Raw genomic sequence first — 20331 nt, 5'->3', positions numbered from 1 at the left:
ATGGAGCCAGTGGGTTTGGCGACGAGTATGAAGCGAGGGCCAGCCAACGAGAGCGTACAGGTCGCAATGATGGGTAATATATGGGGCTTTGGTGAAAAAACGGATTGCACTGTGATAGACTGCATCCAATTTGTTGAGTAGGGTATTGGAGGCTATTTTGTAAATGACATCGCCAAAGTCGAGGATTGGTAGGATGGTCAGTTTTACAAGGGTATGTTTGGCAGCATGAGTGAAGGATGCTTTGTTGCGAAATAGGAAGCCAATTCTAGATTTAACTTTGGATTGGAGATGTTTGATATGGGTCTGGAAGGAGAGTTTACAGTCTAACCAGACACCTAAGGTATTGAGTGATGAAGAGAGAGATATTGTCTCTAGAAACATCATTGAAACCAGGAGATGTCATTGCATGTGTGGGTGGTGGAACTAATAGGTTGGATAAGGTATAGTGAGCAGGACTAGAGGCTCTACAGTGAAATAAGCCAATAAACACTAACCAGAACAGCAATGGACAAGACATATTGACATTAAGGAGAGGCATGCTTAGTCGAGTGATCAAAAGGGTCCAGTGAGTGGAGAGGTTGGTTGGGGGTCACGGCGATTTAGACAGCTAGCCAGGCCATCGGTAGCAAGCTAGCATAGGATGGAGGTCTGTTGTTAGCCACCTCTTGCGTTCCGTCAGTAGATTAGTGGGGTTCCGTGTGGCAGAGGGGATTAATCCAAATCACACAACAACAACAAAAATAAGAACAATAGATATAGTTATAGAGGCCCAAGAAGAAAACATAATAATAATAAAAATAAATAAATTGTCCAATTGTCTATTCAAATAGCAGCCGGTAAGACAGCTAACGGTTAGCAGGCCGCAGATGGGAGTTCAGGTAACGTCGCGACGGAGGAGCCAGCCGGATCTCCTTCGGGTAGATAACGTCAGCAGTCCAGTTGTGAAGGCCCGGTGGGGCTCCGCGTAGGCAGTAAAACGGGTCCGGATAGGTGACTGCAGCCCAGGAGTGATTGATGGAACTCAGGAGTGATTGACGGAGCTGGCTAGCTCCGGAATAATTGATGTTTGCTCCGGAATCGACGAAAGCCGATAGTCACACGGATAGCAGCTAGCTAGCTGTGAGATCCGGGTATGAATGTCCAGAGAGCAGTTGAAATCCAGGGACATGGAGAGAAAAATTGGTCCGGTATGTTCCGTTCCGAGCCGCGCTGCGCCGTACAAAACTGGCGATAGATTTTCGAGCTAAAGGATAGCTGATGACCACAAACCGTGGTTAGCTGAATACTAACAATTTGCCAGTAAAGAAGCTAACTAGCTTCTGAACTAGCTTCTGGGCTAGCTTCTGGCTAGTTTCTGGCTAGCTTCTTGGAGGATTACAGATTTGAGGTAAATAATACTTTTTTATAAATATAAATTGGTGAGGCGGGTTGCAGGAGAGTGTTTTGAAGATGAGTTGATGGAAAATAAAAATAAAATGTACGTGAAAAAAGTTGTAAATATATATATATACAGGACACGACAAGACGAGGACAAAAGACGTCTGAACTGCTATGCCATCTTGGTTTGATATACACATTTTAAAATGATTATATAATTATATAATTATATATATTATATAAGATTATATAATCTTAAAGCCCATTCAAAAACAGTATGGGACGTAAGGCAAAATGTGCAGTCATCGTAATTGCATAGGTCCAAACCCATGCAAGCAGATAGTGTAATGACGAAGTCTATGGTTAACACTTGTTAGAGGCAGTTTTGTTAGCCAATGCTAACTTCCTTCATACTGGACAGACAAAAATGGTATCCACGATTAATCTGACTCCTACCAAAATCCCAAAGTATCACTTTAAAAAAAGAGGCAAGCAGCAATAAATCATAGGTGTCATGTCACACAATTTATATCCACGAAGGAGTGAGCAGCTTCAATATAGTTCAGCATCTAATAAGTCATCTTTAATGAGACAAGCCTAACTCATCCTGCTGGAAGGCTTCTTAACACCACAGTACTGCACTGTGAATAAAATTGGTCCCTACTGCTTAGTTTTTGCCAAGGGTATCAAGATGCCCAAATCCTGCATAAACTTTATTGCGATTACGGTTTTGCCGATTTAATGGCTGCATAGCTGGAAGAGCCCTAAGGTCCAACAAGAGAAGAGGACAGCGCTGGGGCAGAGGAAATGTGGTCAGGTCAAAGAAATCCATATGCCAATCATGAACAAATTAGGATGTGAGAAGAGAAATCTTGTGAGATCAATAATTGTACTAAAGTTGTAGAGTACAATGCCAACACGTCGTGACAGTGACTGCCTTTCTTGCGTTCAATCACAGATCAAAATATGCCGGCTGTGTTTGAGATCGACTAGCCTACATTTCAGTCGGTGACTGCAGACTGAGCAAAATGTATGCTATCGAATAGTTGTGTCATATCCTGGGCCAACTCTTGAAGATGTATGGCAGGGGTCAGTAACAGGCGTCCCGTGGGTCAAAACCGGCCTGTGAGTGGTTTCCCCCCCTCCAAAGATTTTTGTAAAAAAACAAACAAGACTAATATCAAGGATTTCAGTTTTTCTGGGGAAAAATGTGTGTGGGGGGATCACCAGTAAACATTTCTACCAAGTATTCCCACAAATAAAAAGAGAGATGTGATCATGTCAATGTAAAATATTTACAAAATTATTATTTTCAAATATAATTTATTTTTGGGATTACTTTTTGTACATTTTGCAATGTACAAATAATTATGAATTCTCTTCCGGACCCCGGAACATCCGCTCTACAAAAATCAGACCGGTGCTAAGATCTGTTAATAATTGAAGGTGTCAGACATGTGTATACCTGTGTTCACACTCTTATGCACTTCCCTTCCATTAACGGTGGTCTACTACAAACTTTACCCTGGTAAAGCCACTTGAGTACTGCCAAGTCATCTGTGGTCCCCCTGAAATAACAGGTTATAGCCGGTAACTCTCCGTCAAGTCCCCAGCCCTGTAAATGAGTGACATCTTAGTGGATAAATGAATAAATAATACTGCAGGCTTGGTAAAGTGTAGCGAGTCGTCTGGAACAAATACAGCACACAGTGAGCAACTTGAGACAGCACCCAGACCAGGAATGGTGACAGAAGATCTTTAATCAGTGACAAAAAAAATACATGCCGTTGGAGCCCAACCAGAGCATGGCATTTTGGTAAATTAAGCAACACTCAAAACAGTGGCACGTAATATTTTAACTGAAAAGGTAATGCCATAAGTCCTCATGGTGGATAACAGCATGTGGTTGGGTAAAATGCCAGTGTAATCCTGGTGTGGTTAAGCAGGTGCTGAGAGACAGTACGTAAGAAAAAAATGGCAGTAAGCCTGACATTCCAATTTTCTCAAGGGAAGTTGGTACATGGGGGATAGACAGTCTTCCAGTGGTGTGTATTTGTGGATGCGAAGGGTAGCCAGACTTCCCCCCAAAAATTACCAAGAAAGAAAACATTGCAAATCATTTAGAATCTTTCATCTCTGTGTTTCATAATTTTCCTTCAAATCACAGGAGGCTGAATGTATCTCACTTGAGAAAGCATTTGAGCGAGCGAAACAGCACCCCTCTGTCTCTGTAGGCCATCTATCTGATGCGGTCTTGACTGAAAGCGTATGAAATTGTTGCAGCCCGTAGCATTGAATGCAAGGGAAGCCAGCAAGTATTTGGCCTCTCTTGATTAAAAAAAATAGTATAAAATAATAGCCAATCAGTTTGAGCTCAACTGCCAATGGTCTTGGCACCCCCCCCCCAAAAAAAAATATATATATATATATTTTTATTTTATTTTTTATGGTCAATGGAAGCCAGCTTGGGTTTGGCGTCACTCCTATCAAATCGCATTGAGAGCAAACGTCAGACAGAAACAACTTGAATTGTTGCATCTCGATGTGTTGTCCTCCGGTGGCAAACTAGCTAAAATTGTCCCTTTCCTAAATTAGCCATGGAAATAGGCATTTGGACTATTTGGTATTTTATTAGGATCCCAATTAGCTGTTGCAAAAGCAGCAGCTACAGTTCCTGGGGTCCACACAAAACATGAAACATAATACAGAATGATAAAATACAAAACTACATAAAAACATTTTTAAAAGGCACACGTAGCCTACATATTAATGCATACAAACTATCTAGGTCAAATAGGGGAGAGGCGTTGTGCCACGAGGTGTTGCTTTATCTGTGTTTTGAAACCAGGTTTGCCATTTATTTGAGCAATATGAGATGGAAGGAAGTTCTGTGCAATACTGTACGTATTCTTGAATTTGTTCTGGATTTTGGGACTACGATAAAAACCCTGGTGGAATGTCTGGTGGGATAAGTGTGTGTGTCAGAGCTGTGTGTAAATTGAATAGGCAAACAATTTGGGATTTTCAACACATAAAAAGAAAAAGTGAAGCAGTCAGTCTCTCCTCAACTCTCAGCCAAGAGAGACTGGCATGCATAGTATTTATATCAGCCCTCTGATTACAATTAAAACGTGCCGCTCTGTTCTGGGCCAGCTGCAGCTTAACTAGGTCTTTCCTTGCAGCACTGGACCACACGACTGGACAATAATCAAGATTAGACTAAACTAGAGCCTGCAGAACTTGCTTTTTGGAGTGTGGCATCAAAAAAGCAGAGCATCCCTTTATTACAGCCAGACCTCTCCCCATCTTTACAACCATTGAATCTATATGTTTTGACCATGACAGTTTACAATCTAAGGTAACACCAAGTAATTTAGTCTCCTCAACTTGTTCAACAGCCACACCAGTTTTTTTCCATCATTCCTTATATCATTGATCTTGGCTTCATAATAAAGTTTCTTCTTTTTGTTAAGTTTAGTCCCATCATTTCTCAATTTGCAGTAAGTAAGCCAGTCAGATATACAGCCAGACTTATTAGCCCCTCCTTTTGCCCCATCTCTTTCAACTCCTCATCAATTCATGGGCCCTTAACAGTTCTAACAGTCAGTTTAACAGATGCATGTTCATGAATAATTGGAAGAAGCAAATTCATAAATCACATCAGACCAACAAATATTTTTATCATCCACATAAGAATCACAGCAAAATCTTTTGTATGATCTCTTATACACTATTTTAGGCCCATCTGTTGGAACTTTGTTTTTCCTGGATAGACCACTATATTGTGATCACTGCATCCAATGGGTACGGGATACAGCTTTAGAACAAAGTTCTACCGCATTAGTAAAAATGTGATTGATACATGTGGATGATCTTGTTCCTGTAGTGTTTGTAAACACCCTGGTAGGTTGAATAATAACCTGAACCAGAGATTACAGGCACTGGTTACAGTAAGAAGCCTCCTCTTGAGCGGACAGCTTGATGAAAACCAGTCAATATTCAGGTCCCCAAGAAAGTAGACCTCTCTGTTTACAGCACATACACTATCAAACATTTCCCACATATTATTTAGATACTAACTGTTAGCACTTGGTAGCCTATAGCAACACCTCAAAAGAAGGCTTTAGATGTACAAAGTGAACCTGCAACCACAACACTTCAATAACACTTGACATGATCTTCTCTAAGCATTACAGGGATAAGGCTCTGAATATATACAACAACCCTTACCCCATACGCATTTCTGTCTCTTCTAGAAATGTTATATCCTTGTATTGCTACTGATGTATCATCAAATGAATTATCGAAGTGAGTCTCAGAAATGGCTAATATATGAATGCTATCTGATGTTAGCAAGTTACTGATTTCATGAACCTTATTTCTAAGGCTACATATATTAATAATGGGCTATTTTCAGCCCTTTCCTGGGTAGCTTATCAGAGATAGACAAAGCAAGAGAAAAAAAATATACAGTTTGAAGTCAGAAGTTTACATACACTAAGATTGGAGTCATTAAAACTTGTTTTTCAACCACTCCACAAATTTCTTGTTAACAAACCATAGTTTTGGCAAGTCGGTTAGGACTTGAATGACAAGTAATTTTTCCAACAATTGTTTACAGACAGATTATTTCACTTATAATTCACTGTATCGCAATTCCAGTGGGTCAGAAGTGTACATACACCGAGTTGACTGTGCCTTTAAACAGCTTGGAAAATTCCGGAAAATTATGTTATGGCTTTAGAAGCTTCCGATAGGCTAATTGACATCATTTGAGTCAATTGGAGGTGTACCTGTGGATGCATTTCAAGGCCTACCTTCAAACTCAGTGCCTCTTTGCTTGACATCATGGTAAAAGAAATAGGCCAAGACAAAATAAAATAAAAACAGAGCTCCACAAGTCTGGTTTATCCTTGGGAGCAATTTCCCAATGCCTTAGGGCACCATGTTCATCTAAACAAATAATAGTACGCAAGTATAAACACCATGGGACGACGCAGCAGGCATACCGCTCAGGAAGGAGATGCGTTCTGTCTCCTAAAGATTAACTGTTTGGCCATAATGACCATTATGTTTGGAGGGAAAAGGAGGCTTGCAAGCTGAAGAACACCACCCCAACCGTGAAGCACGGGGGTGGCAGCATCATGTTGTGGGGGTGCTTTGCTACAGGCGGGACTGGTGCACTTCACAAAATAGACGGCATCATGCGGGTGGAAAATTATGTGAATATATTTAAATCAACATCAGTCAGGAAGTTAAAGCTTGGTCCCAAATGGGTCTTCCAAGTATACAATGACCCCAAGTATACATCCAAAGTTGTGGCAACATGGCTTGAGGACAAAAGTCAAGGTATTGGAGTGGCCATCACAAAGAACTGACCTCAAACCTATAGAAAATTTGTGGGCAGAACTGCGTGTGTGAGCAAGGAGGCCTACAAACCTGACTCAGTTACACCAGCTCTGTCAGGAGGAATGGGCCAAAATTCACCCAACTCATTGTAGGAAGCTTGTGGAAGGCTACCCAAAACGTTTGTCCCAAGTTAAACAATTTAAAATGGAATGCTACAAAATACTAAATTGGGTGTATGTAAACTTCTGACCCACTGGGAATGTGATGAAAGAAATCAAATCTGAAATACAGCCCAACACCGTGCAGGACGTTTTTCATTTGCCAGAGAACACAAAGATTGGCAAATTCGCCACTTGCGCCCTGTGCCCTTCACAGATGAAAGCCGGTTCACACTGAGCACATGTGACAGATGTCACAGAGTCTGGAGACGCCGTGGAGAATGTTCTGCTGCCTGCAACATCCTCCAGCATGACCGGTTTGGCGGTGGGTCAGTCATGGTGTAGGGTGGCATTTCTTTGGGGGGCCGCACAGCCCTCCATGTGCTCGCCAGAGGTAGCCTGACTGCCATTAGGTACCGAGATGAGATCCTCAGACTCCTTGTGAGACCATATGCTGGTGCGGTTGGCCCTGGGTTCCTCCTAATGAAAGACAATGCTAGACCTCATGTGGCTGGAGTGTGTCAGCAGTTCCTGCAAGAGGAAGGCATTGATGCTATGGACTGGCCCGCCCGTTCCCCAGACCTGAATCCAATTGAGCACATCTGGGACATCATGTCTCGCTCCATCCACCAACGCCACGTTGCACCACAGACTGTCCAGGAGTTGGCGGATGCTTTATTCCAGGTCTGGGAGGAGATCCCTCAGGAGACCATCCGCCACCTCATCAGGAGCATGCCCATGCGTTGTAGGGAGGTAATACAGGCACGTGGAGGCCACACACACTACTGAGCCTCATTTTGACTTGTTTTAAGGACATTACATCAAAGTTGGATCAGCCTGTAGTGTGGTTTTCCACTTTAATTTTGAGTGTGACTCCAAATCCAGACCTCCATGGGTTGATAAATTTGATTTCCATTGATAATGTGTGATTTTGTTGTCAGCACATTCAACTATGTAAAGAAAAAAGTATTTAATAAGAATATTTCATTCATTTAGATCTAGGATGTGTTATTTTAGTGTTCCCTTTATTTTGTGAGCAGTGTACATCCACAGGTACACCTCCAATTAACTCAAATGATGTCAATTAGCCTATCAGAAGCTTCTAACTCCATAATATAATTTACTCCAATTTTCCCGGCTGTTTAAAGGCACAGTCAACTTAGCATATGTAAACTTCTGACCCACTGGATTTGTGATACAGTGAAATATAAGTGAAATAATCTGTCTGTAAACAATTGCTGAAAAATGACTTGTGTCATGCAAAGTAGATGTCCTAACAGACTTGCCAAAACTATAGTTTGTTGACAAGAAATTTGTAGAGTGTATGTAAACCTAAGTGTATGTAAACTTCCGACTTCAACTGTAGGTTGTAATATTGCTTTTTATCTGGCTTCCCCAGTGATTATACCCACGCACCACTACTGCGGTCTCCCCTAAAAACGTACTACTGCTCCTCTGATGAAAAACGGACCTATGACCAAGTAGCTTGGCATGACAATGGGTTGGCCTTCAAACTTTCTATTTACCAACACATATTTTCCGGCTTTTCACTGACAGCATACTAGGCCTAGCTTCTTTCATTTTAACAGAGGCAAAATATTGCCGCAGTGCTTAGTTCCTAACATTATTGCAGCCATTTATATAGCATGGTGAAATATTAATTACAAAAAACAAGATGCACAGAGCATGTGTGACAATTATGTATGCCTACCTGCATCCGATGGCCGATTACTGAAATAGCAATCATAATATAGCCTTCCCAATGATAAGTAATTATAGGATTAATGACGCATTGCTCCCGCAATCCATTTGCTCCATGTTCACTTCATAGCTTTTAGGGCTGACCCCATTAAGTCGACTGGTCCAATGTTTGGTCGATAGGCTGTTGGTCGACCAATATTTATTTTTACTCAAGCAGTGGAAAATATTTCTTTTAAATATGTATGGTACACGAGGCACCAGTCTGATTCACGCCTGTCTGAGTGGACTAATCCATTGCAGAGGCCGCAGGGATGGCACACCAGTAGTACATTTACCATTAATTCCCACTATTTTTAATCTACAATGTTTGTTTGGTTAAGGTCATTTCTGTTAATGCATTCAATATATTATTACTACAGTCTCACCATTGTCCTTGTAGGAGTGGACACATTGTTTGCAGAGCACACAACCTAGGCTACACTGATTTATTTAATTCCATTTACAAGTTGTCAATTTATTCATTGTCTTTTGTTTGTACTGTAGCGCTCCTGTCAATCTTGACTGCGGACACACACCTGATTATGCATAGAAGTAAGCCTATAGGATACCTGGCCTGCACACAAATGCAGGCCTATAAAATGTGCCCCTTTGGGGATCTAATACTAATTCTCAAAGTAATTTTTTCTTCTCCTCAAACGGCAAGTAAACAAAGTCTGTTTTTACATCCATTGAGAATGACAATAGTTCCTCACTGTAGCTTATTTGAACATTCTTTCCAGCTCTATCCCTTTAGATAAACACTCAGAAAGGGGAAAAAAAATGTCATGCCCTGATCCTGTGGAAATATCAAAGTAGGCCTACCTGATTACTTCTTATCCCACAAATATCCTACAGCTGTGTCTCTCTCCGGAGCTCACTGGCACAGGAAACTGAGGGCCCAGAATATTTTAATAGTTGACAATGTTTCAAGTTCCTTGCAGACAGGCCATGCTTAGCCAAGGACAGGATATTTATTTTTATCAGGATAATATCTACCTGCGGACTGCAATGTTTATTTGTTGGCTTTATGTACGCCATTTTTACATATCGGCAATGGCAATAGAAGTTAAAAGTTTTCAAATGTAATCTTCATTCAAGTAGAAGAGGGTCAGAACAGGTTTTTATTATTCTGGTTAGGCTATATTAAACTCTGGCTCCATCTTTAGTAAATTTGTGTGTCTTCATTTAAAAAATTGCAGTGCTTAAAGCATCAGACAAACGCAGTAGCCTACATATAGTTGATTTTATTCAAACATAGGGTGTGTCTATATATGGAAAGAACAGACGACTCTCGGTCGACCAAGATTTTTTTGTAGTCGGGGACAGCCCTAATAACTTTGCACATTTTAAATCATGAGCCAGTCTGTTGCTAATTGATTTAATTTGAATAGTAGCTAGGGATGGGCACGGTTATTCAAATATCTGAAACGGTTAGTATTTGAATACTTGTGTATTTTTTTAGGCCTAATTTAATTAGGAATGAAAATACCTTGTCTTAAGTAAATTATCCATGTGACATTGTTACATACTAGGATGACATTTGAAATTCCTAAATGTAATAAAACAAATGTTTAAATGTACTTTATGACCTGTGTCCCATAATTTAAAAAATATATATTTTAAAAAGACATGCATACACTGGTAGCCAGCTATGCCGGTATCCTAAACACATTTCACAAATAGCTTTTAGATTTTGTCAGCCTATCAAAACTGCTGTACAGTCCAAGATTCCATGTGTAGCAAGGGAAGTGAGAGATCTCTATAATCAATGCAAACTGGAATAACAATTACAGAATTAAACGTTAGCTAAATGAGAATGAGCGAGCTACAACAAACAACCAACAGGTATGCTGTTTAATCTGAATTATGTTAATTGTTTTCAAGGACAGGGGAGCGCAGCATATTGTAGCCTCAATTACCTAGATAGCTAGCTGGCTAACTTTGCTAGCTGAGAAATCTTCTCTACATTGATTTGATGCAGTCAAGTAGGATTGAGCAATATGGCCAAAATATCATACCACGGTATAAAAAAAATTAAAAGACGGTAACATGATATTTTATGTATGTCCATCATCCATTCCGTATGATATGTTACAAATTTGTTGTGGCTAACGTTAGTTAAGTGGCTAGGGGCTAGATTTAGGGGTCAAGGTTAGAGCTAGGAGTTAGGTTAGGGTTAGCTAAAATGGTTAAGGTTAGGGAAAGGGTTAGATAACATGCTGCTAAGAAGTAACAACGCTGTTAATTAGCAAAAATTGTCCTTGAGATTCACACACAACCTTTGGGTTGCTAGATGTTAGGAGTCAAGGTTAGGAGTTAGGTTAGGGTTAGCTAAGAGTTTTAAGGTTAGAAGGAGGGTTCACTAACATGCTAAGTAGTTGCAAAGTAGCTAAAAAGTAGTTGCAAAATAGCACATTTTGCTAAAATGCTAAACATGTCCATGATGAGATTCGAACACACAACCTTTGCGTTGCAAGACGTTATACACCCACCCTGACCATGCAAACCCTCCTTTTTGTTTTTGCCTCAAGTAATCTTCCATCTTATGTAACCATAGCAAACGTAACATATCATTCCAATTTCAGTGTCCAGGATGGATTTACGCTTACCATGTTATATCTAGTCTATGAGAACAGTGACATTTCACATTCAACAGGGTTTGGTTAGCGCTAGGGTCCAAGAAAGATCAGGCATCATAAACTGTTGTAGGCTGGTGTCATGTAAACTACTCAATATCAACAAATAACCCTGATCTTGAGAAAAGGGAAGGAAAAAAATTGCTGCAAGGGATTCCTAAGCTAACTAAGTAGAAGTATAAGGCTCCCCTTGAAATATGGAGCATCTGAATTGAAAGAGAACATATTGCTTCTCCAATTCTGCCTGGACCAGAAGAGAAGATTGATTTATTTGCAGTAGACAGCTGGAAAAAAAATCCTAGGCCTACTTTTTGCTTGGATGATCACTAAAATCAGGGACATGCTCTGAGCTGTGGTTTTGGCAACAAGATACAGAAGATAATTGATAGCCATCAAACAATGAAGGGACCTCTGTGAAAAAATGATTTAGCCACAGGTTCATTCAAAAATCTGTAATTTCCAGTGGTTGGTCAAAACTGAACAGAATTTTAAAAACTGTTAGGCCAAAGCTACATTATCATTCACATGTGTAGGCCGTCATTGTAAATAAGAATTTGTTCTTAACGGACATGACTAGTTAAATCTCACCTCAAGCAGTATGATACAGTGGTTTTAATTGTGCGCGTCTACTTATGATTATATTTTGAGCACATACTGTGACCTGACCCAAGCTAGGCCTATCTCACACTCAGCAATACCACAAATTTGGAAGCCAAGTTTCAGCCCACTGTGTGTGTGTGTGTGTGTGTTAATTTGAGAAAGTGTTATTTTAAGTCCCAAACACAAGTTGTTTTTTTGGGTTATCTGTACTTCACTATTTATATTCTTGAAGTCTTTTTACTTTTACTTCACTACATTCCTAGAGAAAAGAATGTACTTTTTACTCCATACATGTCTCCCGACACCCAAGAGTAAATTGAATGGCTAGCAGTACAGGAAAATTGTCAAATTCATGCACTTATCAAGAGAACATCCCTGGTCATCCCCATTGCCTCTGATCTGGCAGACTCAGTGTTGGAGTGTGCCCCTGGCTATCCTTAAATAATTGTAAAAACATAAATTAAAATACAAATACAAATTTAAAACCCAATTGTGCTGTCTGGTTTGCTTAATATAGGGAATTTGAAATTACTTACTAGGTATATTTCAGCAATTACATTTACTTTTGATACAAGTATATTTCAAACCAAATACTTTGACTTTTACTCAAGCAGTATTTTCATTGGGGGACTTTCACTTGAGTAGTTTTCTTTAGAGATATCTTTACCTTTACTCAAGTATGACAATTGGGTATTCTTCCACCACTGCCGACCACATCCTCTCATCACTGCAGAAAAACTATTCTGCTTTAGTAGGTAAATAGCTTATTATATTACTCAGGGGTTGGAACCATTTTCAAAGAACATGAAGAAAAGAACAAACCATTTTAAGGAATGGAAACAAAAGTGATATCTAGTGTTCGAGAACAGAACCAGTTGTTTTTCTTCGTTCCAGAAATATTACACATTTCTAGTGCATCATTCTGTAATAATTCATGTAATATCCTAAACACATTCCAATCCACTTCATGTCAAGCCCCCTCCATCCCCACATCACAGGAGGCATAATAATGGCCGGAACGAAGCAAATGGAATATCAAACACATGGAAACCATACGTTTGATGTATTTGATACCATTCCACTCCAGCCATTACCACAAGCCTGCACTTATCTGACCAATCAAACATGTAAACAAATATCTTACCCGTTCCACAGAAAGCTGCTCTCTCTGAAAATTGGTGGAGTAAATGTAAAAACCATGTTGATTTCAAAGGTTAAAAAATTAAGGAAAACGTTCAATGGGGATTTGCGCTCCATAATACAGTTGAAAATCAGTGTTCATGTTATGAGTGTGGACAGAAAGTGAAAGTGCCCGTCTTCTCATTGGAAGTGCTTAGATCTTTCATATAAATTCAATCTTGAAGGCTGTGCACAATTAATTATACAGTGAACAAAAAATAAACACAACATGTAAAGTTTTGGTCCCATGTTTCAGGAGCTGAAAAGATCCCAGAAATGTTCCATACACACAAAAATATTATTTAGCCCAAATTGGGCACACATTTATTTACATCCCTGTTGGTGAGCATTTCTCCTTTGCCAAGATAATCAAGTCACCTGACAGGTGTTGCTGTTTAATCAGCTTCTTGATATGCATGATCATTACACATAAATACAGTGACGAGATCCTGAGGCCCATTGTCGTGCCAAGGCCATGCTAGGCAAAGCTCCGCCTTATCTCAGCTCACTGGTCACGATGGCAACACCCATCCGTAGCACGCGCTCCAGCAGGTGTATCTCATTGAGCATCCCCAAAGCCAACACCTCATTCGGCCGCCTTTCGTTCCAGTACTCTGCTGCCTGTGACTGGAACGATTTGCAAAAATCGCTGAAGTTGGAGACTTTTATCTCCCTCACCAACTTCAAACATCAGCTATCTGAGCAGCTAACCGATCGCTGCAGCTGTACATAATCTATTGGTAAATAGCCCACCCATTCTCACCTACCTCATCCCCACAGTTTTTATTTATTTACCTTTCTGCTCTTTTGCACACAAATATCTCTACCTGTACATGATCATCTGATCATTTATCACTCGTGTTAATCTGCAATATTGTAATTATTCGCCTACCTCCTCATGCCTTTTGCACACATTGTATATAGACTCCCCTTTTTTTTCTCTACTGTGTTATTGACTTGTTAATTGTTTACTCCATGTGTAACTCTGTGTTGTCTGTTCACTCTGCTATGCTTTATCTTGGCCAGGTCGTAGTTGCAAATGAGAACCTGTTCTCAACTAGCCTACCTGGTTAAATAAAGGTGATTTTAAAAAAATAAAAAATTATAATAATTCATTCGCCGCCATCATCTCATTGCTCAGCATGATGATGCACAGCCCCATGTTGCAAGGATCTGTACATAATTCCTGGAAGCTGAAAATGTCCCAGTTCTTCCATGGCCTGTATACTCACCAGACATGTCACCCATTGAGCATTTTTGGGATGCACTGGATTGCCGTGTAGGACAGCGTGTTCCAGTTCCGGCCAATATCCAGCAACTTCGCACAGCCATTGATGAGTGGGACAACATTCCACAGGGCACAATCAACACCCTGATCAACTCTGTGCGAAGGAGATGTGTCACGCTGCATGAGGCAAATGGTGGTCACACCAGATACTGACTGGTTTTCTGATCCACACCACAAGGTGGAAGTGGAGAGGAGAGGTGTAATATGGCAGCACAGGTCTAAGACCTCCAGCAGAACCCACTGCTACTAATGGGAGCTGTCCATTTTAGCTCTGGTCTGACAGGGCCAGCATGATTAGCCTGGAAATTTGCCCAACGCTGATTTGCATATGGACCAGTGTTGTATTATACCAACTTGTCAAGGCTTGCAAAGAAGGCTGTTATTGTGTAGTCTTACAGTCCCTTATTGCGTTTTGGACATTGGTGGTAAGCCACGTGATAATTTTCGACTACCTTCGGACCAGTCAGTACTAACACGACGTGTGCATTAAGCTTTGTTCAATAGCAATGAGAGGTTTGTCAACACAGAAGGTTTCCCTAGACCAACCAAGAGCTTGGTGAGTGAAAGTATGTGCAGCAAATATTTTTTGGGGGGGTAAATACAGAATTCTCTGCTCTCCAATACCTTTCAATAGACATAATTGAACTATTAATTTGTAGTTTTTTTTAACCTTGAGTCACAGGAGTGGACATCAGATTAAATAAATAGTTCTTCACAGCTGGGAAGTGAGACAGGTCCTTGTGTGGTGAGAGATCACTTGGAAATTTACAAGGCAGAAATGTCAATGTTACCTTCATCAATCTCCAGGCAGAGAGAGAGTCAAGGTTCAACACTTTCAATGTGCCAAAAAAGTGCTGCCCACAAAACCTGGCTTGAAAAAGAGCTTAACTGGAAAGAACCATGTTCATTGCAGGCAAATTAACAATACCACAATGAAAAGGCTCACAATGAATAACATAGTTGATTGAGATTTTGGACAATAACAAGTGCGAGCCTCATCTACAAGTAGGACCAGAATTAGCTGATCAAAAGATATTGATGCAACTTCAGTCACAGTGGGGACTATCCATTCATAAGGCTACACAGTTGACTTGCAGATATGATAAGAAGGCTAGAGCAGGGACGAGCAACTCCAGTCCTAAGTGGTTGTCTCACCTTTCCCCCCCAATCCCTAGCAAACACATCTGATTAAACTAATTGCAGTCAAACTAAAAGATCACTCGTTGATTATTGGAGTCAGTGTTAGCTGGGGCAAAAACATGACACCAATCAAGCCACAAAGGACTGGAGTTGCCCATCCCTGGGCTAGAGTGTAAGCCATAAGCAGCTTAAAATCAAAAGATGCAAAGAAATAAGGGATAGACCTACATAAGCTGTTTCCATTAACTTGTCCAGTGATTTTATTGTTGTTGACATTTAGAAAGTTTGCATAGAAATTGCAACAACTGCCTATGTTTCTACTTGTGACAAAAACAGCAGGCCGTAATGATGTCACCCCCCTGCCTCCAAACATTTTTAACATTCGCAAAAACCGTGTGCCGAATAAAACAATTAAAGTGTTTGAACTGTTTCCAAAATCCATTTAGGTAAATTGTGCATTAATAAATGTGACAGCCTTCCCACCTACAGTATGTTTCATGTCTCAGGTAGCCCGCAAAGGCCAGCATGGATAGAATGCAAGAATTTACTCATATTTGCCATATTCTAATCATTCTCATGTGCCAACGTATCGCCATGGTCTGTGCCATTGTGCAGCTTGCACTCCTGTAGAGCTGAAATAATTGGGTTGTGAAACTTGCATCCAGCCAACCAGAAAAGCAAGGCGAAACAATTCAGGCATTCTTGAAAGTCAAGACAATCCTTGTTCTGCAAAGAAACATTTTTATTTTTGCAAGCAGTAGACATTTAGAATTAAAATGTGTAGTGGAGCTTTATAGTTGTGTGACATGTGCCCAGAGTACCTTAAATTATTCGGCAATAATTTATTCTGAAAAACTGTTTCCATCATAATTCCTCACAATAAAGAAAGTTTGACAAAAGACAAATCCACACATTGAATGGATAAAAAATGTTGTCGATCTTTAGAACATTTCTTCAATAGCTGCTGTTTCTATTACACGTTGCAATGTGTTTTTGTTGCGACATTGCTTTAATTGAATAAACCTGGATCAATGGAAACCTGCCTAATGAGCAGCAATAAGCTAAATACAAAAATGCTGTGAGTTTAGCAATGTAATAGCCTCAGGCTACACTTGAATGCAATTTGTAGGCCTATTTAGGGATTTGTAGCCCTCACTTTCAGGGAAAACAAGTCAAACGAACAACCTTGCAACACAGTCAATATGAGGAAATAAGTGAATGCATCATTTCCTTCATGAGGCCATCTGTTGTCTAATATAGAGGCCAACTGACAACGCTATTTTAATGAAGACAACGGAATACAAAGCTGAGAAGTCTTAATGAGGAAAATCCTTGTCTCGTGATGAACTGCTTACAAAACCAATGTGTTCAGACAACAATGGCACCAATTTCATTTGGAAACTGTTCTTAACCACAGGAATTGGTCCTGACTTTCCCAAATGTGGAATGGCAACATATGGTAAACGTCAAGCACTCAAGATTGTTGTTTAAAAGATGTCGCAAACGGATCACTTTGGTCTCCAAATTCAGTTCATGCAAAGCATTCAAGCAATGTTTTCCAACAGGACGCATTTGTAAGAACGGCTGTAACCTAGACATTGTTGTCCCATACTCCCTGTGTCTTCATATTAAGGTTTCATCTTCAATTTCATAAATGAGTTAGTGAGGACTTGGCCTAGGATATTTTTAAACAATAGTATTCAATCTGATAATGGAGGTGTATCCCCTCCTAGTAGTCGCCTATCCAGAATTCAGCTAAATATCTCAGATATTTACCATGAGCTGACAACACAGAAGTTAATTAATTTGCTCTGAATGGTGAATTGACACTTGCGATGAAATTCAGACAAGACCTATACTTTAACCTGACTGTTTGCATTGTCACTGTGTGAACAGTGTTTTTTGGGATTGCAAGTGGTCGTATGGTCGAGGTTGCTGAACCAATGTGCATAACATGTACACTTCGTGGAAGATCAAAGTCTAAGGATGCATCCACTATGCTAACCATCTAGCCAACCATGCATCCCTCTTCGCGTTTTCAAATCCGTATTACAAATATGATTTACCTTTATAATGCTGCTCCTGCGTGGTATTCCAGATTTGGAATCCAATCCGACAGAGGAGTTGTTGGCTGTTTCAAGCCCTGGGCTGTCAGGTAACGTTTCTGATCCAACCATGTTTGCCGGTATCCCACAGTCCCCATTGAAGACCGATACTTCGCACTGCGTCTTCCCGTCTGTTTGATCACAGGGCAAAGCCACAGAATCCCCAGTATTCGATGGAGATGAGCCGTCGTTCTCTCCAAACTCCGCCATAGGCACTCCACGCACACAGAAAGACCAAGCGTAGCTGTCAACCTGCAATGTAGGTGTTTCACTTGCAACGCTGTTGTATTTATCCAATGTCCTGGCTTGCTAGCTACCTCGTTATAACATCTGCACAAAAACGTTCCGTATCATCTTTCGGTCCATATTTGACTCGTACCTAATGTGCTCCAAGGATTGTGCTCTGTAAAACAAAACACATCAACAATAGACACTGAATATCAATAGATTCAACGGTTCAATGCTAGACATTATCATCTGAAATTGCATGCACACAAGATGTCTAATAAATGTGACTTTGAATAGTAACTGACTAACGTTAGCTAATTACATGCAAATAGTGCAATTGCATTCAATGGAATTTTCAATTGGCAAAGCTGTCGGTATAACATTGCAAAATTATGTTTCATAATGGATGCATTAGCTAGCGTTAGCTACATCGTCTCATTTGAAATTGTCTGGTTAAGGCATTCGATAGTTAGCAGCCTAGCTAAGCTTCGTTAGACAACAAGTTAGCCATATTTACAATCGTCACGGATAGACGTGGCTGGTTTGTTAGCTGCTGTGTATATCTAGACTAGAGCTAATTTAGTTATCGCTAGTTAACGTAGTCAGACATCCGTACTCTGCCATGATACGTGAACTGACAAATTAGCCCACATTTCATAAACTTGCCAATAGTTAGCTAACATTAACTAACCTGGCAAGCGAATACTAGAGCCAAATATGTTCTAACTAACCCTCTCGTATCTGTTCTACAGCCACCCATGCAACATAATGTCGTGTTATCACACTTGCCTTGCTTGATAAAGTCTTGTAGAAAGAGAACAAAGTTCCATTCTGCTGTGCTATCCAGCTGCAACGACAAGACTACTGTTCAGTCCCTGCACCACCAGTTGCTGCATTAGCTAGCTTGCAATGTAGCTAGCTTGTTAACAAGTAGTCACCGACTAAACCCAACGGTCAATACATTTGCTATCTAAATCAAATGTATCTAGCGAGCTAACCGTTTAGAAAAATTCGAAAAGTGAACGAATTACTTGTAACGACAACGAACCTTCTTTCAATCAAACTTTGCTCATAAAAAAAAGGTAATCGATCAATCCGGTTCTCTATAATTACACTAGATGACTGATGAGGGCACTGTTTTGATGCCACCGCCCCTACGTCCTGGCACGCACCCAACACAGTAAAAACAAAATAATTTTGGAAGCTATACAAATGCAATTATTCATGTCTAAACCATTTTTTCCCACGTTTATTCTATTACAGACACCTTCATACATACTTTAAATATATATTATGTGAGTTAAACATACTTTTTATATATATATATATTTTAATGTATTTAAAGTATGATTTTTGAAAGTATTAATGTTACTGTCCCCACTACAACAACAAATACTTATGCATGTAATTTTGTCCTTGACATGTTTAACTGAAATACTGTATAATTCCATTCATTCCTATGGCGGACTCCGTATTCTGGGGAGTGCCAATATGGTCGACCGGTATTTTCTAAGTCCCTCATTGGCCAATACGTAGGATATACAATCCAGGGTTTATTTTTCGTGCATTCGGAAAGTATTGAGATCCTTTCCATTTTTCCATATTTTGTAACGTTACAGCCTTATTTAAAAAAAAAAATAATAATAATAATTCCCTCATCAATCTACACACAGTACCCCATAATGACACATTAAAACATGTTTGTCGGAATGTGTGCAAATGTATTAAAAACAAACAACAGAAATACCTTATTTATATAAGTATTCAGACCCTTTGCTATGAGACTCGAAATTGAGCTCAGGTGCATCCTGTTTCCGTTGATCATCCTTGAGATGTTTCTACAACTTGATTGGAGTCGACCTGTGTTAAATTCAATTGATTGGACATGATTTGGAAAGACACACAACTCTCTATATAAGGTCTCACAATTGACAGTGCATTTCAGAGCAAAAACCAAACCATGACGACAAAGGAATTGGCCGTAGAGCTCCGAGACAGGGTGGTGTCGATGCACGTATCTGGGGAAGGGTACCAAAAAATGTCTGCAGCATTGAAGGTCCCCAAGAATACAGTGGCCTCCATCAATCTGAAATGTAAGAAGTTTGGAACCAAAAAGACTCTTCCTAGAGCTGGCTGCCCGGCCAAACTGAGAAGGGCCTAGGTCAGGGAGGTGAACAAGAACCCGATGGTCACTCTAGCAGAGCTCGAGAGTTCTTCTGTGGAGATGGGACAACCTTCCAGAAGGACAACCATTTCTGCAGCACTCCACCTTTATCGTAGAGTGGTCAGACAGAACTCCCTGCTCAGTAGACAGAAGTCCCTGCTCAGTAGACAGAAGTCCCTGCTCAGTAAAAGGCACATGACAGCCCGCTTGGAGTTTGGCAAAAGGAACCTAAAGAACTCTCAGACCATGAGAAATAACATTATCTGGTCTGACCATCATAGCCCCTGTGCCCAATAAAACTAAGGTAACCTGCCTAAATGACTACCGACCCGTAGCACTCACGTCTGTAGCCATGAAGTGCTTTGAA

The 20331-nt window shown here is 40.3% G+C and overlaps 1 protein-coding gene across 2 annotated transcripts in view; it reads right to left on the bottom strand.

The window, feature by feature from the left end:
• LOC115104440 (inactive phospholipase C-like protein 2) overlaps window positions 1-18953 on the bottom strand; it is a 61585-nt gene extending 42632 nt beyond the window's left edge. Inside the window, exons 1-3 of one of the 2 annotated variants that reach the window (XM_029625844.2) lie at window positions 18849-18940; window positions 18590-18647; window positions 17534-17975 (exon numbers count right to left, since the gene is read on the bottom strand). In XM_029625844.2, coding sequence (XP_029481704.2) covers window positions 17534-17782 — 249 coding nt within the window. In that variant the 5' untranslated portion in view covers window positions 17783-17975; window positions 18590-18647; window positions 18849-18940. Of the gene's footprint in view, window positions 1-17533; window positions 17976-18589 lie in introns of both variants that reach the window. The other variant, XR_010461110.1, reaches the window with a different exon arrangement.
• Between the last annotated feature and the right edge of the window lie 1378 nt (window positions 18954-20331).

The sequence above is a fragment of the Oncorhynchus nerka genome, linkage group LG3, assembly GCF_034236695.1.
Source record: "Oncorhynchus nerka isolate Pitt River linkage group LG3, Oner_Uvic_2.0, whole genome shotgun sequence".
Lineage (NCBI taxonomy): Eukaryota > Metazoa > Chordata > Actinopteri > Salmoniformes > Salmonidae > Oncorhynchus > Oncorhynchus nerka.
The sequence above is the reverse complement of the archived record's forward strand: the minus strand, read 5'-3'. Positions and strand labels throughout refer to the sequence as shown.